General features: G+C 44.5%; 1 protein-coding gene across 1 annotated transcript in view; it reads left to right on the top strand.

Annotated features, from left to right (window-relative positions):
• FTO (FTO alpha-ketoglutarate dependent dioxygenase) overlaps nt 1–16,432 on the top strand; it is a 374,026-nt gene extending 357,594 nt beyond the window's left edge. Inside the window, exon 9 of the mRNA XM_061173250.1 lies at nt 14,083–16,432. Within this exon, the coding sequence (XP_061029233.1) occupies nt 14,083–14,236 (154 nt within the window). The 3' untranslated portion in view covers nt 14,237–16,432. The remainder of the gene's footprint in view (nt 1–14,082) is intronic.
• The last annotated feature ends 873 nt before the right edge of the window (nt 16,433–17,305 follow it).

The raw sequence follows: 17,305 nt of genomic DNA, 5'->3' as shown, positions 1-17,305 counted from the left end.
TAAAGGAGTAAGAGGTTTTCTGCAAACTATGGGACTAGATCCTGTCACTTCCCCGTTTAAAGCCTCCAGTGCTTTCCCATCTCGCTTAGAATAAAATCAGTCTGTACAGTGGCTTCCAAGACCCTGGTCCTCTCTGACCCCACCTCCTTCCTCCCTTGGTCACCCTCCTTCAGTTACAGTGGCCTCCTTGCTGTCCCTTGATCAAGCCTGACTCATTGTCACCTAAAATCCTCTTCCCCCGATAGATGCCTACTGTTTCCACTCCAGCCACAGCCCTTCCTGCACCCCCTCCGTTCGCTCACTTATTCATTTCCTGTTTGAATTGCTCCAGAACATTGATCTCTAGAAGACATTACCTTAATATCTATTTGCTTACATTGTGTGGCAGAGAATACTAGTTTCTCATCCTGCCCTCATCCCTTCCTTCTTCCTGAGTATAGAATCCCAGTTTTGATGGAGGAAAGAAGAGGGTAGCACATCCAGTTAAAAACCTACAGGGACTTCCCTGGCAGTCCAGTGGTTAAGACTTTGCACTTCCACTGCAGGGGGCATGGGTTCAACCCCTGGTCAGAGAACTAAGATCCCACATGCTGTGCAGCCAGAAATAAACAAACAAAACTGTAAAAAAACCAAAAAACAAACACACAAATAAAAAACCCTACACTTCCCAGCCTCTTTTGCAGCCCAGGTACTGAGTTCTAGTCAGTGACATAGAGGTGGAGGTTGGTTGGCTGTCTTCCTTAGAAAGAGGAGGTAAGGGCATATTTTACCCCTCTCTTCTTTCTCCTGCTCCTGCCTGGGAAACCAGATATGGTGGCTAGAACACCTGGACCATAAGGTGACCTCAAGGATGGCAGCCATGAGCTAAGAATGGCAAAACAAAAAAATAGATGCAGCAGCCTGGGTCCTGGATGTTTCAGGTGTACAGCAAAGAGATTCGGTTATACACATATATATGTATATATCTTTTTTTTTTTTTTTTTGGCCGTGTTGGGTCTTCGTTGCTGCACACGGGCTTTCTCTAGTTGCAGCGAGCGGAGGCTACTCTTCCTTGCGTTGCGCAGGCTTCTCATTGCAGTGGCTTCTCTTGTTGCAGAGCATGGGCTCTAGGTGCGTGGGCTTCAGTAGTTGCAGTGCATGGGCTCAGTAGTTGTGGCTCGCGGGCTCTAGAGCGCAGGCTCAGTAGTTGTGGTGCACGGGCTTAGTTGCTCCGCAGCATGTGGGATCTTCCCGGACCAGGGCTAGAACCCGTGTCCCCCGCATTGGCAGGCGGATTCTTAACCACTGCACCACCAGGGAAGTCCCTATATATTTTGTAAATTCTTTTCCATTATAGTTTATTGAGTTTTCCTCCTTCTTGATCACTGAACCCAGCAGCATAGATATTTATGTGGGTAAAAGAAATTTTAATTTCTAAATGTTAGCTGCAGAAACAGCATCATTCAGTTCCTAGGGATATAAAATGCAGATTTGCTTTGGCTTTAAGACGAGGAAGTTTCTGACATCTTTGGAGTTCAGCGGCCTTGTTAGCATAGCAATCCTGATGCTACAGTTGCTTTGACTTCTTGCCCTTCTACCAAAGAGCTACACTAAAATATAGTTTTATTCCTATCATAAAACATCCATAGGCAGATGGAGCCGTTTATTATCTCTAATCTTGAAATGGCAGCTTAGAGAATCCAAGGATTCTTGGGCTAGGGTGGAATAGTGCCCAGAGGGGTCCATGATACACATATGTTATCTTGAGGGGATAAGAACTTGCCTGCAAAAATACTTTTTGAGTCAGAGTAACAAGGACTGGTAGTACTTCCAATTCTACCAATAGAGGAAGTGCAGTTTTGTAGAAAAAATGCTGAACTAGCAAATGACCTAAGTTTCAGTCCCAGCTACGTGTCTTAGCAGCCATGTGACCTGGAGCAAGGCCTCCACATCCTAATCTCCCCAACTGGGACAGCACCTTTATTTCCTACCCTAGTAGTGAGGGTCACATGAGATAAGGTATGTGAAGGTAAACCATAATATTTATGTATAAAATCTCAGTTTTTTAAAGATGGGAAGAACCTTAGGGATTGTCTAACCCAACCTTTCATTTTACAGATCTGAGTACTGGTGGCCAGAAAGTCAAGGTTTTGCCCAAGGTCACAGGATAGGGTAGTGGTGGAGCTGGGTCTTGAATTCCCAGGCCAATTTTCTTCCTCTCATCTCATCCTCTTTGTCCATGGATGAGATATTGTTATTATTTCTCCTTTGGTTGTGCCTTGTACATTTACTGTCATTATCATAAAACTGGTGATATTGCAGAGAGATTAGTCCTACCTTAAGGAGGTACAGTTGGAAGTTCAGACGCAAGTTGCTTTCAGTCATCTGTGCATCACACCATATTTACTGTGGCTACAGTGGGCCAGACTCTAGGCTTGGAGGATATAGCAGTGAGTACATCAGAAATCCCTGCCTTCAGGGGGCTTATCTTACACACACACACACACACACACACACACACACACACACACACCCTAGATGGTATCAAGTGTTGTAGAGAAAAATGGGGCAGGAAAAGAAGATGGGGAGTGGGGAGTGCTGGGTTGGGTAGGTAGGAAGGGGAGATGCTGGTGTCTTACGTAGGATAGTCAAGGAAGGCCTTACTGATTGGATTATGTTTAAGTGGTGACCTGAAGGAATAGGGGAGCGAGCCACATGGATATCTTAGGGGAAGAGTGTTCAAGGCTGAAGAAACAGCAGGTATTGGAGCGCTCTGGAATACCTGAGAGTATTCTTTGCCTGTTCAAGGAAGAGCAAATCAGCCAATACGACTGGAGCAAAGTGAGTAACGGGACAAGTGGAAGGAGAGGCCAGAGGATGGGGGGTGGCTGGGGGGACAAGGCGTAGGTCATGAAGCGACTTGCGGACCATTGTAAGAATTTTGACTTGGACTCGGCTTTTAAACGGGTGCAAAGCAGAAATTCTTCAGAAGACTGGGATGCCCTTGATCAATTGACATTCTGTTTTGACCCACCATTTTCTCTCTAATTCCTCATTGGGACTGCCCCCCCACCCCAGTGGTTTGCGGCTCCACTGAGTTTTCTGTGTAAGTGCTCTTGACCTGTTAGTGAATGTTCTTAAAGGAGAGAAAAGAAACCAAGGCCCAGTAGCTTCATGTTCTGTATAAGGTTAAAATAAACTTAGGAGATGCTTCTCGGCATCCAAAAACCAATTAAGCAGGTTACTTGGAAGTATTTCTAAAAACAGCAGCACAGTGGAAATAGACTTGACAGGTGAGCAGATGGGAGGACCATCAACTCAAATTTATGCCACAGCTTACAACTCAAATGAGCATTCCAAAGTCAGAACAGCTGGCCTTTTATTCTGTAAGCCACTGTTCTTTGCTTTGCTCATCTCTCAAGAGTAGGAATGGATTATGCTCCAATGGAAGTCTGTCCACCGGTCTTTGACTTTGCAGGGGAAAATCCTTTGTAGAAAACAAGTTCTTGATGTAAATCAGATTTCTCTGTAGTATCTGCTTCTTTCATGGGTTATGAAGTTTCTGGATTTTGGAAATCGATGGCGTTGGCCACTTAGCCTTCATTTCCATAACTGTATTCATTACCTCCGTGACTACTGTTATCTGATTCTGAGTAAATGGAATTTAACCAAGTAATCAAAAAGCAAAAATCTTCAGGTTTGCAAGAAGAAACATTTTTTAAAATGTTATAGTGCATCTGAAAATCACAGCTGCCTTGAATTTCTGATTGTAAGTTATTCTGGAATCTTTCTGAAGTTTGAGACTGTCCCGTGCAAACTTTGCTTAAGTTTCAAGCAACAGGGAAGTCACGAAATTTGGAAAGGGTTATCTTTTGTCAATCATGGTCCTTTGTGGGGTACTGTGCTGACAGAGGATGGAGGAGAGACCGTATTCTATGGCTGAAAGGAGGGCTTGATACTACCCAGTGGGGATTTTGTTCCAATAATTGCATCAAATTGGAACTTCTGCCATGTTGCAGGTACAGCATTAATATTACTCATTAAGTCATATGCCTGTAGGCTTCCCTCCCAATGGCAGAGGCACTGGCAGAATATATTTTCTTCCAAAGTGTTTGTTTTCATTGTTGCCCTTTAAAAATAATGAGTTCATTCTATTCCCTTGCAAGGAAAGTTACTCTAGACTGCTTTGAAATTGTATATCTTTTGTTGAGCACCTTTCTGCAGTGGTTCCATAGCTTTGTGTGCTGGGGAACCCAACCCGGCCTCTCTTAAAACTCCCAACGAAGCTGCCTCAGACTTGATTCATATAATCGTCCAGCCGATTTGACCTTTATATTGTTACCCTTGGCCAGGTAGAAGTCATGCAAGTTTCAGATGACCCTATCATGTGACCAGAGATCAAAGGTCAGCAGCTCCTAAATGTTCAGCTGTCAAGGTAGCCCATTCATCACTCTCATTATGTAACTGACAAGCTGACAAATGAACCTGGGGATAAAATTGTTCTCAACTCTTTACCTCCTGGATTTACACCCCCGTGTTGGGCCAAGCAGTCTCCAATGTTAAGTGGTTCCACGGGCCTGCTGGAGTCCCTGAAGTAGGGGGAGGGACTCCAGGAGGCCTGTTCTCTGTGCCAGACCTTGTGAAGTCACCAGTTACCTACTTAGGGAGCCAAGTTGCAGGTCTACAAGAACTGACCCTGAGCCTGGTGTCCTCTGAAATGGAGGTGAGTTTAATGTGAGTCCTCTGTGGACCCAAAGACACCCACGTGTCCCCCCCCAACCCACATACCACCTTCAGCATCTTTGTGGTCCTTTGTGGCAGGTTAAGATGGTGAATGTTTTCGCAAACTGGCTCAGTCTGAAGAGTCACGTGTGAAAGTTCCCGTGGACAGGACCCTCCTCCCGGGAGTCTAGCTTGGGGCTAGGTGCCTTTGGAAAACTGTTTATAACCAGGACCCAAACTGATTCTCTTGATGTCTATATTTTGGAACAGTACAAAGAGCTTGAGATTAGGAATCAGACAATTTTGCCAAATCCTGACTCTATCCTTTCTTTAGCTGTGAAATCTTGGACAAGTTATTTAATCTTCTGGACCTCCATTTTCCATTTGAGGACATACGTTTAATTAGAAGACTTATACAGTGCCTGACACTTAGTAGAAATGATGGGCTATTTTTAATGTTTCTATCGGCATTATTACTATTCCTTTGGTCTGAGAGGAGATGTCATCAGGGAAGCATTGGCATGAGATAGAATTGCTTTATAGTATCTCCCATAGCAACAAAAACCTCTGAAAAACTTATAAGGGCAGAACAGTAAGGAGATGTGAGGATTACACAGTATAATGACGCGGGTTGGGAAGAAACCCTAAAGAAGGCAGCATATAGTACAGTAGAAGGGAAAAGGGCATGGCATCCCCCTGGACCCCGAAAGAAAGAACAGACATGCCTATAAGCCATTCTGTTACCAAAAAGTGTCCCTGATTTTTATACCAGTAAGAGGTCTTGTGACCTTGTCTCTTCATCTCTTGACCCCTTGGAGGTACTATCTGAGCACCTTACCCCTCACCCCAGGGGCCTCTCTTCTCTGATGGAGCCTTTGCCACAGGTCAGAGGAGCTCTTAGCAGTGATCTGGAGTGGGACAAGGCCCTGGTTCCATATGCCAGGAGGACAGGGAACCCTGGTCACAGGAAATTTGTTCTTGGATCCCAAGTAGGAACTCTAAATGTTCATTTTCCTTAAACAAAACCAGACACCCTGCTACTCATGGCTACTGGGCTATATAATATATTAATATTATATTTCAGAGAAATTATAGGTAATATTGGTGTTGAGAAGAATTAGGAGCGATGAGAACCATTATTTACATGGAAAATGGTGAGTTCCAAACAAATGTGGAGAGCACAGCTATTTGCAGCAGCTGGGCTTGGCCTGGGCTATTCTCTGTGCTACTCCCTTCTCCCAATGAGGGAACAGTATAGGTTCACAGTAGGTACTCCATAAGCGTGCTGATTGATTGACTGAGATCTAGACAGCAGGGTTTATCCATACTGAACAGCACAATGATTTCTTGCAAAATGGCTGGTTATCCAGATGGCTGAATGGCATTATCCTGGTATTCAAAAGCATTTGGGGGATATTTGGCTTTTAGAGCAGCTAAGCAAGCTCTTCTGTCAGGCTTCTCCCTTCTTCCCTGAAATGTGAAGCCAAAAGTAGATTTTTAAATAACCAGAAGTTAAGTCAAGTCAAGCTTCTCAAGTGGTCATGGCTGAAAAAATACTACCTGCTAAAAAGGTATATTGACCCACCCCATCCCCCCAAAAAAAAGCTGACCCATGGGCCAAAGTGTGGCTTTTCCTCACTCTGATGTGTGTTGACTTTACTGATCTGAGAACATTAACGTGTGAGTCAGAGGCAAGAGGTTAAAAGCCTTTCAAAGAGAAAGTGAGAGTGTCCTTTGTTGGAACTCACTCAGGAGTTGGTCTGCTTAGTGGTTCTGCAGTAGGTAAACTGAGTTATACAAATCAAACAAGCTGATTTCATACAACCACCTTAGTCAAAGTAGACCATCGTGATTCGTATGACAGGGCAGCTCTTTCTTTGTCACGTTGTCCACAGAGCCATGATGGCAGTAACACAAAGTCCAAGAAGACAAATTATAAATTCATTCACTCACTCTTCTCTTTTCAAAGCATTTAGAGTCTCAAGGGTAGATGATTATAAACAGGTCTGCATGCTCGCCTCACCTCTAAGACAGATTATTTGGAACAAAGCCTGGTGAGACCATGAAAAACAGTACAATGGAGTGGCCTCTTACTCAAAGTGAGATTTGAAATGTGTTGTTTAATGTAGACATCATGGAGAGTCAAAATTATTCATGGAATCCCTTAAATGGTACCTAAAGTACTATTAGGGAGTTAGATCCCGTGTTATATGAAAAAATACTTCTCTCTCTCTTTTTTTTTTTATAAATTTATTTATTTTTGGCTGCGTTGTGTCTTCGTTGCTGCGCGCGTGTTTTCTCTAGCTGTGGCGAGCGGGGGCTACTCTTCGTTGCGGTGCACGGGCTTCTTGTTGCGGAGCACAGGCTCTAGGCGTGCGGGCTTCAGTAGTTGCAGCACATGGGCTCAGTAGTTGTGGCTCACGGGCTCAAGAGCGCAGGCTCAGTAGTTGTGGCACACGGGCGTAGTTGCTCTGTGGCATGTGGGATTTTCCTGGACCAGGGCTCGAACTCCTGTCCCCTGCATTGGCAGGCAGATTCTTAACCACTGTGCCACCAGGGAAGCCCCAGTACTTCTGTTTTAAACACTGGAATAACTCTGTGTGGCAAGATGCTGCGATTCTACTGGGCCCAGAGAAACTACGAACGGAGAACATGCAGGTCCCACATTGGTCTCGAGCTCCCTCCAAAGCATAGAAGGCCGTTGAGATCGTTGCCCCTTTACATCATTATTTCCCACTTTTTTCATGCTGGTCCTGGCAGTTGTGTTTTGCAGGTTAAATGTAGGTTTGATGTGATATCACATCAGGGTTTTCTACTTGAGTGAAGCCTCTTAAGCCTTGGTGCTGGTTTACACTGTTTGAGGGAATGTATTGTGATGTGGCTGATACCCTAAAACAGCCTTCTGTTTGACATGAGCCAGGATGACAGTCAACTCCTCACTGTAAATGAAAATTCCAGAAAAAAACTCTGACTTGGAGAAGACTGGATATTTTCTGATGAAGTTGTGAGTCTAAATTGCTCTAGTCTTTTGGGACTTTCCTGGCGGTCCAGTGGTTAAGACTTCGCCTTCCAATGCAGGGAGTGTGGGTTCGATCCCTGGTCAGGGAACTAAGATCCCACATGCCTCGTGGCCAAAAAACCAAAACATAAAAGACAGAAGCAATATTGTAACAAATTCAATAAAGACTTTTAAAACGGTCCACATCAAAAAAAAAAAAAAATCTTAGAAAGAAAGTGTGATGTCTCTCACACATTTTTTTTTAATGCATTCTTTTTAAGGGCTATGTGATATTTCATTATCTGGATGCACATAGTTTATTCTTTTTTTTCACACTTATTTTTAAGCATTACAAGCCCCCGGCCAACGTTGCCTAATCCGCTGTGTTTTAAAAATAGGACTTGTGTCACATAGGAAAGGGCTACATTTGTGCAGTAGTCTACATATTTTAAAGGGCTTTTATATACATTATTTAATTTTTATCTTCACAAAGTCCAGTGAAGCAGGGAAACATGAACTTCGTGTAACAGTTGAGGAAACTAAGAGGTTGAGAGATTTTTCTCAGGGTCACTCCAGGAATACAGTTGAGCCTTGAGTAAATTTGAACTAAGAAGGTCCCCTTATATGTGGGTTTTTTTCAATAAATATACAGTCAGCCCTCTGTATCTGTGGATGCAGAACCCAAGGATACGGAGGGCCAACTGGATGGGATTTGAGCATCCATGGATTTTGGTATGCAAACGGGGGGTCCTGGAACGAGTCCCCTGAAAATACTGGGGGATGACTGTATAATTAGAAGTAGTTTATGCTCTTAAAAGGTGGAGATGTATCTTTTACTTCTGTAGATGATAGATGCTTACGCTATGAGAACCTCAGAGTCATTAGAATGAAGAGAAAGTTTTGTCAGTCATTTGCTGTAATTATTGTCACAGGAACATGAAAAAAAAAAAAAGCGCATTTTGCTCCTTTCTTTCCCCGGAAATGGTTTGGAATCTCCTAAATATCTATGTTTGGCAAGAATAGCTAAGTAATCAGGGGATAGCACCCATTTTGGTCTAAATGGGAATCCATGAGAAAGATGGAATGTGGTGGAAAGGGCAGCCAGCCAGATGTCCAGGGTCTGCCCAGCCCCCGCTCTCCTACCTGTCATTGGATTGTCCTGGGGTAAGGTAGCCCTCACGTCAAATGTGGTTCAGATACCTACCTCCCCATCTCTCTCAGGTTATTGTGAAAATTGAATAAATCAGTGCTGTATATTAAGATTCTTCGGGACGCTTAAACAATATACAGAATGTACTAATTTTAATCAGGAGTTACTCTCTTCTTTCACATTAAAGAATTCTCTCTTAGGAGTTCGTTTTTCTTGTCTCCTCAATGACCTGCGCTTGTAATATTTCTCTATCAAGTTCTAGTTTTTTGTACTTTTTTTTTTTTTTAACGCTTGTTTATCCCAATGAATCTTTTAGCAGGAACCATTTCTCCCGAAATCTTTATCATTTCATCAAGAGTAATGGAAATGTTACCTGTCCTTCTTTATTTGTTGCAAAATTTAGGGACGAGGAGGAAGACCGGACATGTTTTCTTAAAATCAATGGCCAGCACATTACTGTAAAACCTATTGATTAAAAACACAAAGTATAATGTTAGTCATTTAGTCTGTGAAGTGATGCAATAAGGGAAGAAATTTATTCTCTGGCTCTTGCATTAACCTTTTATTGACTGCTTGCATACCCATAATTAACACACACTTTAGCTAAAGTGGTTAATTTCAGCATGGCGACCAGTGTTCACTAATGTAGCTGCGGTCCTCATCCTCCAAATGTTAAGTGTAGCCCTGGGGGAATCAGCAGGCAGTGGGGCCCTGCGTGAGTTACACCTGGGAGAGGAGAGGAGGGGAACCTCTGGACAGTCGGCTGACAGGCCAGCCAACGTGACACCTTTCAGCTGCTTCCTGTTACGTCACTAGGTCATTCAGGGAGAACCATTCCGAAGTAGCAAGAGTTTTGAGGGTAGCTATAGAGTCCTTTGAATTGAAATAATGTGAATTTGGGAGGGAGAGAGATGAAGCATATATTATTTTCCATTGCTCCCCTTGCAATGCTGCATAAAAGGAGCAGGGTTTTCTGAGTAGATCTGAGTTTATTTATTTGTTAACCCTTTAGGATGGGAGTAGAGCACAAGGTTGAAAGGGGAAACTAACTTTCTTACTGTTTAGCTGAGTTTCTTACTGTTTGTCTGGGTTCAGAATGATCTGCTATCCTTGATAAGGAAATTTTTAGGGAAATTTTTTTAACTTTCTTTAGAAAGGTCATCCAGCTCTGGTCATTAAAACTGGCTTATTTTTGCGCAAAGGCCAGTGTGGATGACACCAGCGCACTCTTGTTTTCTGGGTAGAAATTTGTCCCCAGTGGAAATATTATTCGAATCAAAAACAAAAGCCAGGGATTTCATGCTTTCAACTCAAATGATCTCTGCACACACTGTACTGTATCAGCAGCATCTCAGTTTGGAGAGAGGACTATCAACATGCACTTGGCAGGCAGGGCCATGGCAGTGGATGTTGTAGAAGGCAGGAGGTCACTGAGGGGTGGGATGCGTGGCCAGCATATCAGCCAGGACTCTTTGGGTTGCAAGTGACAGAAAAACCTAACTCAAACAATAACAAGCTCATGCAACTGAAAAAGTCTAAGCATACCTAGCTTCAGGTGAGACTCAATCCAGCTACTCCAACCATATCACCCAGGACCCAGCCCCTTGCTGCATGGTAGCAAAATGACTATGGTGGTTCCAGATCACACATCCTAATAGTTCACAGGCCAGGAGATAAGAAAGTCTTTTCCCTTAGTTCCCAGACCAGTCCTTTGATTTACTCTCTCAATCTTGCCCTGGAGTGGGTCATGTGCCGCCCCGAACCTACTCCCTGTGGCTGGGAGAGTAGGATGTGCTGATTAGATTAAACTAGTCAAGGCTCTCCCCTGGCTGTAGAGGTGGAGCCAATCAGACTCAAACCACGTGGCCAAGCATAGGGATGGGACGGATTCCCCACAGGAAACTTAGCATCTTCTTTGTGGGAAACTTGGGAAAAGACACAAGACAGCCAGTGTCCACTACCGTCAGGATTCCTAAAACATTTCCTAAGAGAACTCAGGGCCCCTTGATTTTGCGAGAACTACAGAGTATGCGTGCTGAGAAGCAATCCAACTTTATTTCCTAGAAATGCCAAGTCAATCTGAAACAACTGCCGCTCAGACAGTCCAACGACAGCACCTTTTATGAATTCTGGGTCTTCAGGAACAACTGCTAAGTCTTTCTGAATCTGAGCATTTTAGCCTGTCACTGGAGAGTTGTAGCAGCTTGAATACATAAGCCTCAGCGTCCTGGAATGTCACATTGTGATAGGATTCAGCCACAGGCTCAATCTGATTCAAGCCAGAAAGAGCTGCTTCTGGATCTCCAGAGCTTCCCCCAGGCCAGAGGCCACCCAGTCAGTTAGCTGAAGGGAGGGGACAGTCACAGGTACAATAGGCAGCCCTCTTGTTGGCATCTCCCATTGTCACTGGTACTCGTAGTAGAAGTAACAATAGCAACAATAGTATTTAATAATTATTGAGGGCTTACTATGTGCCAGGCACTGTGCTAAGTATTTCACATGTATTAATCCATTTAACCTCCACAACAAGCCCATAAGTAATGTACTATCATCATCATCACCATCGTCAGTATTCCCACATGACAAGTAAGAAACTGAGGCTTGGTGAGGTTAAGAAGCTTGCCCAAGATGTCGTGCCCCAGGGAAGCAGCAGCTTCTGGTGTCCAGAGAACGTCTTTACCACTGTGCTTCCGCATCTTAGGAAATTAAGATGGAAGAGAGGCAGAATGAGTGAATTAAGCAGGAGAAATTGAAACCCAAAGGGAGATACGCCTTCAAGTCATTCTCAAGCCTTTTCTTTTTCAGTCCCACCATCCGGCATGATGTTGAATTGGACAATGTGCTTTGAGTTGGGGGCGACTGTCCTTCCTCGCAGGTGAATACATTACCTCAACAGCAAGCCCTCTGTGGGGCACAGTCGTGACCATTGAGAAACTGGCGAGGAGCGCTGGGCATTAAAGGAAGAGTTTTAAAGTGATCTTGAAAGATCTGAATTAAGGCCCTGAAGAGACCAAACAAGGGGTTCTAGCTCTAGCCCAGAGGGAAACAGTGGGTGGGTACGCACAGCTCCTAGCCTCTCAGGGCCGGCATGAGAAGGAGGTAGTACCCACACCAGCTGGTCCTTCCATGGGAAGAACAGTAGAAAATCAGAGCAACTTCACCCAAAAGAAAACTGAGTGGGCTTGGGAAGCTTGTACAATACAAGTGTAAGCAAACTTCTGCAGCAGGTGTTAACGTTTTTAATACTTTCTCAAAATGAGGGGGCAAAACCCACTGACAGGTGAAAAAGCATCTCTGTTGACTTTTGACAAACCTTATGCTATTTGAGGTACATCAACACTTATCACAGCCCTTTAATCTGCCAACCAGGGTAGTGTGTGCACAGATCATTTACCCGCCGTGAGATGGAAATGCTCAATTTGGAATAACTCTCCCTACCTGGTAAATTGAGCCTTACCCTCTGATTCTGAGGCAGAGAGAAAGAACAATTTAAAAAGCTTTGCAGAGTTCCTTTGTAATTAGTCGCAGCTTCCCTTGAATATTAATTTCCCCCAGCCCTTTCATGTGATTTAGAGACTGTCTCTAGAACTGCAGAGATGCAGCCACTGCAGTGAGTGGCAATGTCTCAAACACCTATTATTATTAAGTAGTTTGCAGAACGTGCCTCTGTTCTTCAGTTTTGTGTGGGCTTATCAGTGCAAACAGTTTAATATTTATGCTAAGAGGATTGTCAAAAGCAGCTTCTGTTGCTTTAATTCTTGTTTTAAATAAATAATGAGAACATTTAAACACATTACTCTTCTTGGGGCCCTGAGGTCAGCTAATCTTATTATTTATGAAGTGATGTGCTACATAATAGTACTTAGTGCATGTTAACAGACGCTATTATCAGGGCCCGATGCGGAGAGCTGAAGATATATTGGAATGTTATGTGTAATGTACGACGGATTGAGTGCACAGGATGCCGGTATAGCAATTAACCACCCGAGAAAATAGGTGTAAAGTTGAAGTATGTTTTCCCGTGGGGATCCCCTCACCATTAATAATTCCCCAGAGGAGAAGATGTCCTTTAGTTAGGAGCCTTCTCGACCATCAGGCTTGGAAATAGGTCCAGGATGGTCCGTTCTTCGATCTCTTCATCATAGTTAGTCCTACATGGAAGACAGAGGATGGGTAGGACCCCTTTTTAATTGATTTAGAGAACAGTGCCAAGAAGGTCGGGTGGGGTGGGGAAGGACCATGTAACTCTCCCAGATGTACTCAGAGTATTTCTCTTTGGTGCATGCGCTGTCACCGCCATGTGCTCCAAGAGAGTAGAGAAATTGTTCGTTTCTTATTGCGATTTGTGTTTTCTTCTGTCTGATCCTCACTTTTCAGATACATAAAGCCAAAGCCACTGAGTTTTCCCAGACCAGTTTCCAATAAGCTGTGGTCTCTCGGCAAGGTAGATGCCTGCCAGGGTGCGATGATGTCGCCCCAACTTTATTCCTACGAGGCTATAATTTAGTTGCATATGATAATTAATTTCTCTACTATTGATGAATAATCCATTTAATAAAAACCGTGATTTAAGTGTTTTCCTTAGGGAGTCACTCTTGCTAGCCTCTTAATTTAATTTTGTGGAAGTTTTCTCCACCTATTCATCAGTGGAAATGATTATTAACCTCTATTTGCATATATCCTTATAAATCGGTCTCTCCTTGGAGTGCCTTTTTCTGAGCACAGCAGGCTGGGACACTTGTAAATCTCCGGGATCTCCAAAGTCAATCCCGGTCTGTAATATTGTTTAATCTATTCTTGGACGTTTTAATGCAGTAAATTCAATTTAATCTTTCCCAGTAATCTAGTAATACATGGAAATCCCACAAACATTTAAATCTGATAATGGCTTAATCACACACTTTAAATAACAGTCGAGATAATGAAAAAATAATTCACCATTTTAAAGGCAAAGTAACTGAATTTCCCCGATGATTGGCTTCTACAAAGCCATTAGAGGTAATACAAATCTGGGCATTGGAAAAAAAAGAAGTTCCAGCACCATAAAGAACAATTCTTCCTTCTTATAAACACACCTGCTTTCTGCCGCCCAAACTCCCCCTTGTGTATCATCACCGCCATCATAGCGGATCATCACTGGGGCATTTGGCAAGGTCGCCCCAAGTTGCCCATGGGTTTGGGTCTTCCAGGCATTTCCTCCCAGGGATTAACTGCCTGTTCTTAACTCTTTCAGGTGCCAGTCCCGAATTGCCCGAACTCTACCCGCGGATCAGAAGCCAGAATGCCGGCCGTATTGGGAAAAGGATGATCCTTCAATGCCTCTGCCGTTTGATCTCACAGATATCATTTCCGAACTCAGGAGTTTGCTTTTGGAAGCCAAACCCTAGAGAAAGGGCACAAGTCTTAGGTGGAGGAACAAAGGCTGTTTCTGACTTCTCTCCTCCAACCTTGTCATGGGCTTAGGCAAGGGGATTATGGGTAGACTGGGCCTTGGGATTGTAGACCCTGGGTCCCAGTTGGAAACAGCTAGGGAATGGAGCCCATGAATATTAAAATGTTTAAAAGTGACACAGTGTTATAGTGATTTGGTATTAAACAAGAACCTCCAACCCCCAAAGCTATTCCCCACTTGGATTTTTAATGTGAGCCATTCCACTCCCGAGGCCTGGGAAGCGACCAAGGTGAGCCTGGCCTGTGGCAAAACCTAACCTACTTTCCTCCTTCCCAAACCTTTGCAGAGACTCTGCAAGGGGATGACTCTCAGGTCATCTAGGGGAAGACCGAATTTAGAGACATTTAGCCCATTTTCTCACCACACCCTTTAGAGGCTATGCTGTTCGGTATGGTAGCCACTAGGTAGATGGGACTTCTTAAATTTAAATTCTATTTTAATTGTAATTAAAAATTCAGTTCCTCAGTTGCACGAGCCACATTTCAAGTGCTTAGTAGCCATGTGTGGCTAGTGACTGCTGTATTGGACACAGAACATTTTCATCATTGTAGAAAGCCCTCCCAGACAGCACGTCTATCAAAAGTTTGAGAGCAGGAGATTCTGTTTTCCCGTTCTCTGTAGCTGCTCTCCCCACAGGCAAAATAAATTAAAAGAGAAATGCCTCGTTGAAGAATAGCCTCTTTCCCTTCTCTAGGGCAACCTGGGTTATGAGCCCTGTACTCTGCACATAAGAATGGAGCAGTGTTGAAGATTAAAATAAAGTTGACATCCTGTCTTTAGGAAGTTTTCCTGATCTAATGAAAGAGACAAAATCCTATTTACATTGCTTCCTGATTTTAGCCAGCATACTACATTTCTTTTTATAATTCCCCCATTCGCACATAACGATGGGTAGAATTGAGGCTTGAAGAACCCTAGTGCCCATCCTGATGATGTTGGAGCACCAGAGAGACGATGAAGAGGTTAAAACTTGGGCTTTGGTTTTCGAGTGCCTGGATCTAAATGCCCAGTAGCTTGCGACTTTTGGTGTGTTACTGTGCCTTGGTTTTCTCATCTGTATAATGGGGATACTATAGGCACCAACTCATAAGGTGAAGATGAAATGAAATAACTTAGCTGCAGACTTAGAACAATTTCTGACACATAGTTAAATACCCAGTAAATATTAGTAGTATTATATGTCAGTAAGTGACCTGCTGTAGGCATTTTCCCCTCCCTTCCTCAATCTTGGTGCCAGTTTTGTCTTGTGATGCCATGAACCCACCTCTCCCTTTTAGGCCTGGCTCCCACCCTTTGGTGACCCTGGAAATCATGAGAATAGTTAGCCCCTCTCCCCAGCCTGTCACCTTCTTTGTAGTTGTTTGCAGTAGTTGGGAAGCTGAGGTGCTTTTTTGCCCATTGAGAGGTGCGCTGAGAACCAGGCTCTCTCCCGCCAGCAGAATCTCACTGGTTCAAGGTATGGGCTCATTCACAGGGAGTTAACCCCAGGGAGTTCACGTCACACAAAGCAGGCAGGGTTTCCTCATCTTGAGACTCTTAGTAGACATTGGATGAATTCCCTGATGTCTTTAAGCCTCAGTCTCCCCGTCAGTAAACGATGAAGCGCTGCCTCTCAGGGTTGTGGGAGAGATTAAATGAAATCACGTAGGTAAGGAGTGCAGGGCACGCAGAAGTCACCGACGGGGCGGCCTCGGGACCATCTAGCCTAGTGTTTTCACCTCCCCCCCCCGCCCAGTGTCTGTTCCTTGTCACTAGGTGCCAGTATTTAAAAATTGGGAGATTTCATGTAAACTAAAAATGTGTGCATCCTCTTCAGAATTCAGAGCATCTGGCAGCCCTAGGCCTCCATCCTGGCATGGCAAAGAGCTAGGTAGCATCCCCTCAGGCAGGGCGTGAACCCTCTGTGGCCCCCGTTGCTCCCAGTTACCATTTATTGTGAACCTGACTGGCGTTACGCCTTCGTGTCAGCACCCTCCAAACCTGCTTGCTTGCATCCCTAGAGTAGAAATGAATAATAATGTTGAGTGCTTACCCCAATATATGTGTATTACCATCGAGCTATATTTGTGGACTGCTTGTACTAATAGGTCATGTACATCATAAAACATGCATAAACAATAAAAATACCGAAAGGATGAGATAAGAAACCAAGAGGGGTCATGCTGTTTTCTCCTTGCACAGCAGCGGGTGGGCCTGCTTCCTTGGCCTGGGGGGCGCCCAGGTGGACGGAGTCCTCAGAGTCCTGCAGGTGGAGGAAGAGCCAGGGGTTGGAGAAACCACTTCCAGGAGTGAATCTGAAAGGTGAGATCACATTTGCTCAGAAGAACTGGTGGCTTTCGCTAAGCATGAGCTCATTGTGTTTAAGGGTTACATACACTCTCTGGGGAAGTTTCAGGTGGGTAGAAGGAGGAAGGGCAAGAGATGATTTAAAAAAAGGGGCTGCTGGGGATGCTGACACCTCGGTTCCTGCTCCTCCCCTGGGAACTAGTAAAGGACTTTCCCTGGGACAGGGGCCATGTGGATGGTGGAGGAGAGGGAAGCTTTGCCCCTGGGACCACCTTGAGTCAGCGGTCCCCACTGCTTCCTGTAAGGCTTCCCCTTCCCTCAGTCCCAGCTATCTTCAGAAAAGTGATCTGAGGAGATAGATCCCTTTGCACTAAGATGCTACTGACTTCCCCTCCCACAAACCTTTCTTGACCGCCTACCGCAGCTCAGCAGCGTGGTGAGCCCTGGGCATCCAAGGACAGGTGCCTGCCTTCCAAGGGCTCCCGTGTACCTGCCCCCATGCCAGTGCTGGGGAATGTAGTGACCTGAAAGATATTTAACTCTGTAGTGGGGAGACAGGCAGTAAACCACCAAATAAATAATAAGACGGTTTCAGATCATCTTAAGTGCCAGAAAGGGAATCCACTGGGTGAGGGGACGGAGTATAGCTGGGGACTGAGGAAGGGTGGCTTGGATTAGGAGGTCAGGGAATGAGGGTAACGGGGGAAGAGCCTCCCAG

This window comes from Eubalaena glacialis, chromosome 18, assembly GCF_028564815.1.
Source record: "Eubalaena glacialis isolate mEubGla1 chromosome 18, mEubGla1.1.hap2.+ XY, whole genome shotgun sequence".
Classification (NCBI taxonomy): domain Eukaryota; kingdom Metazoa; phylum Chordata; class Mammalia; order Artiodactyla; family Balaenidae; genus Eubalaena; species Eubalaena glacialis.
Note: the sequence above shows the minus strand (reverse complement) of the source record. Positions and strands in the feature narration are given on the sequence as shown.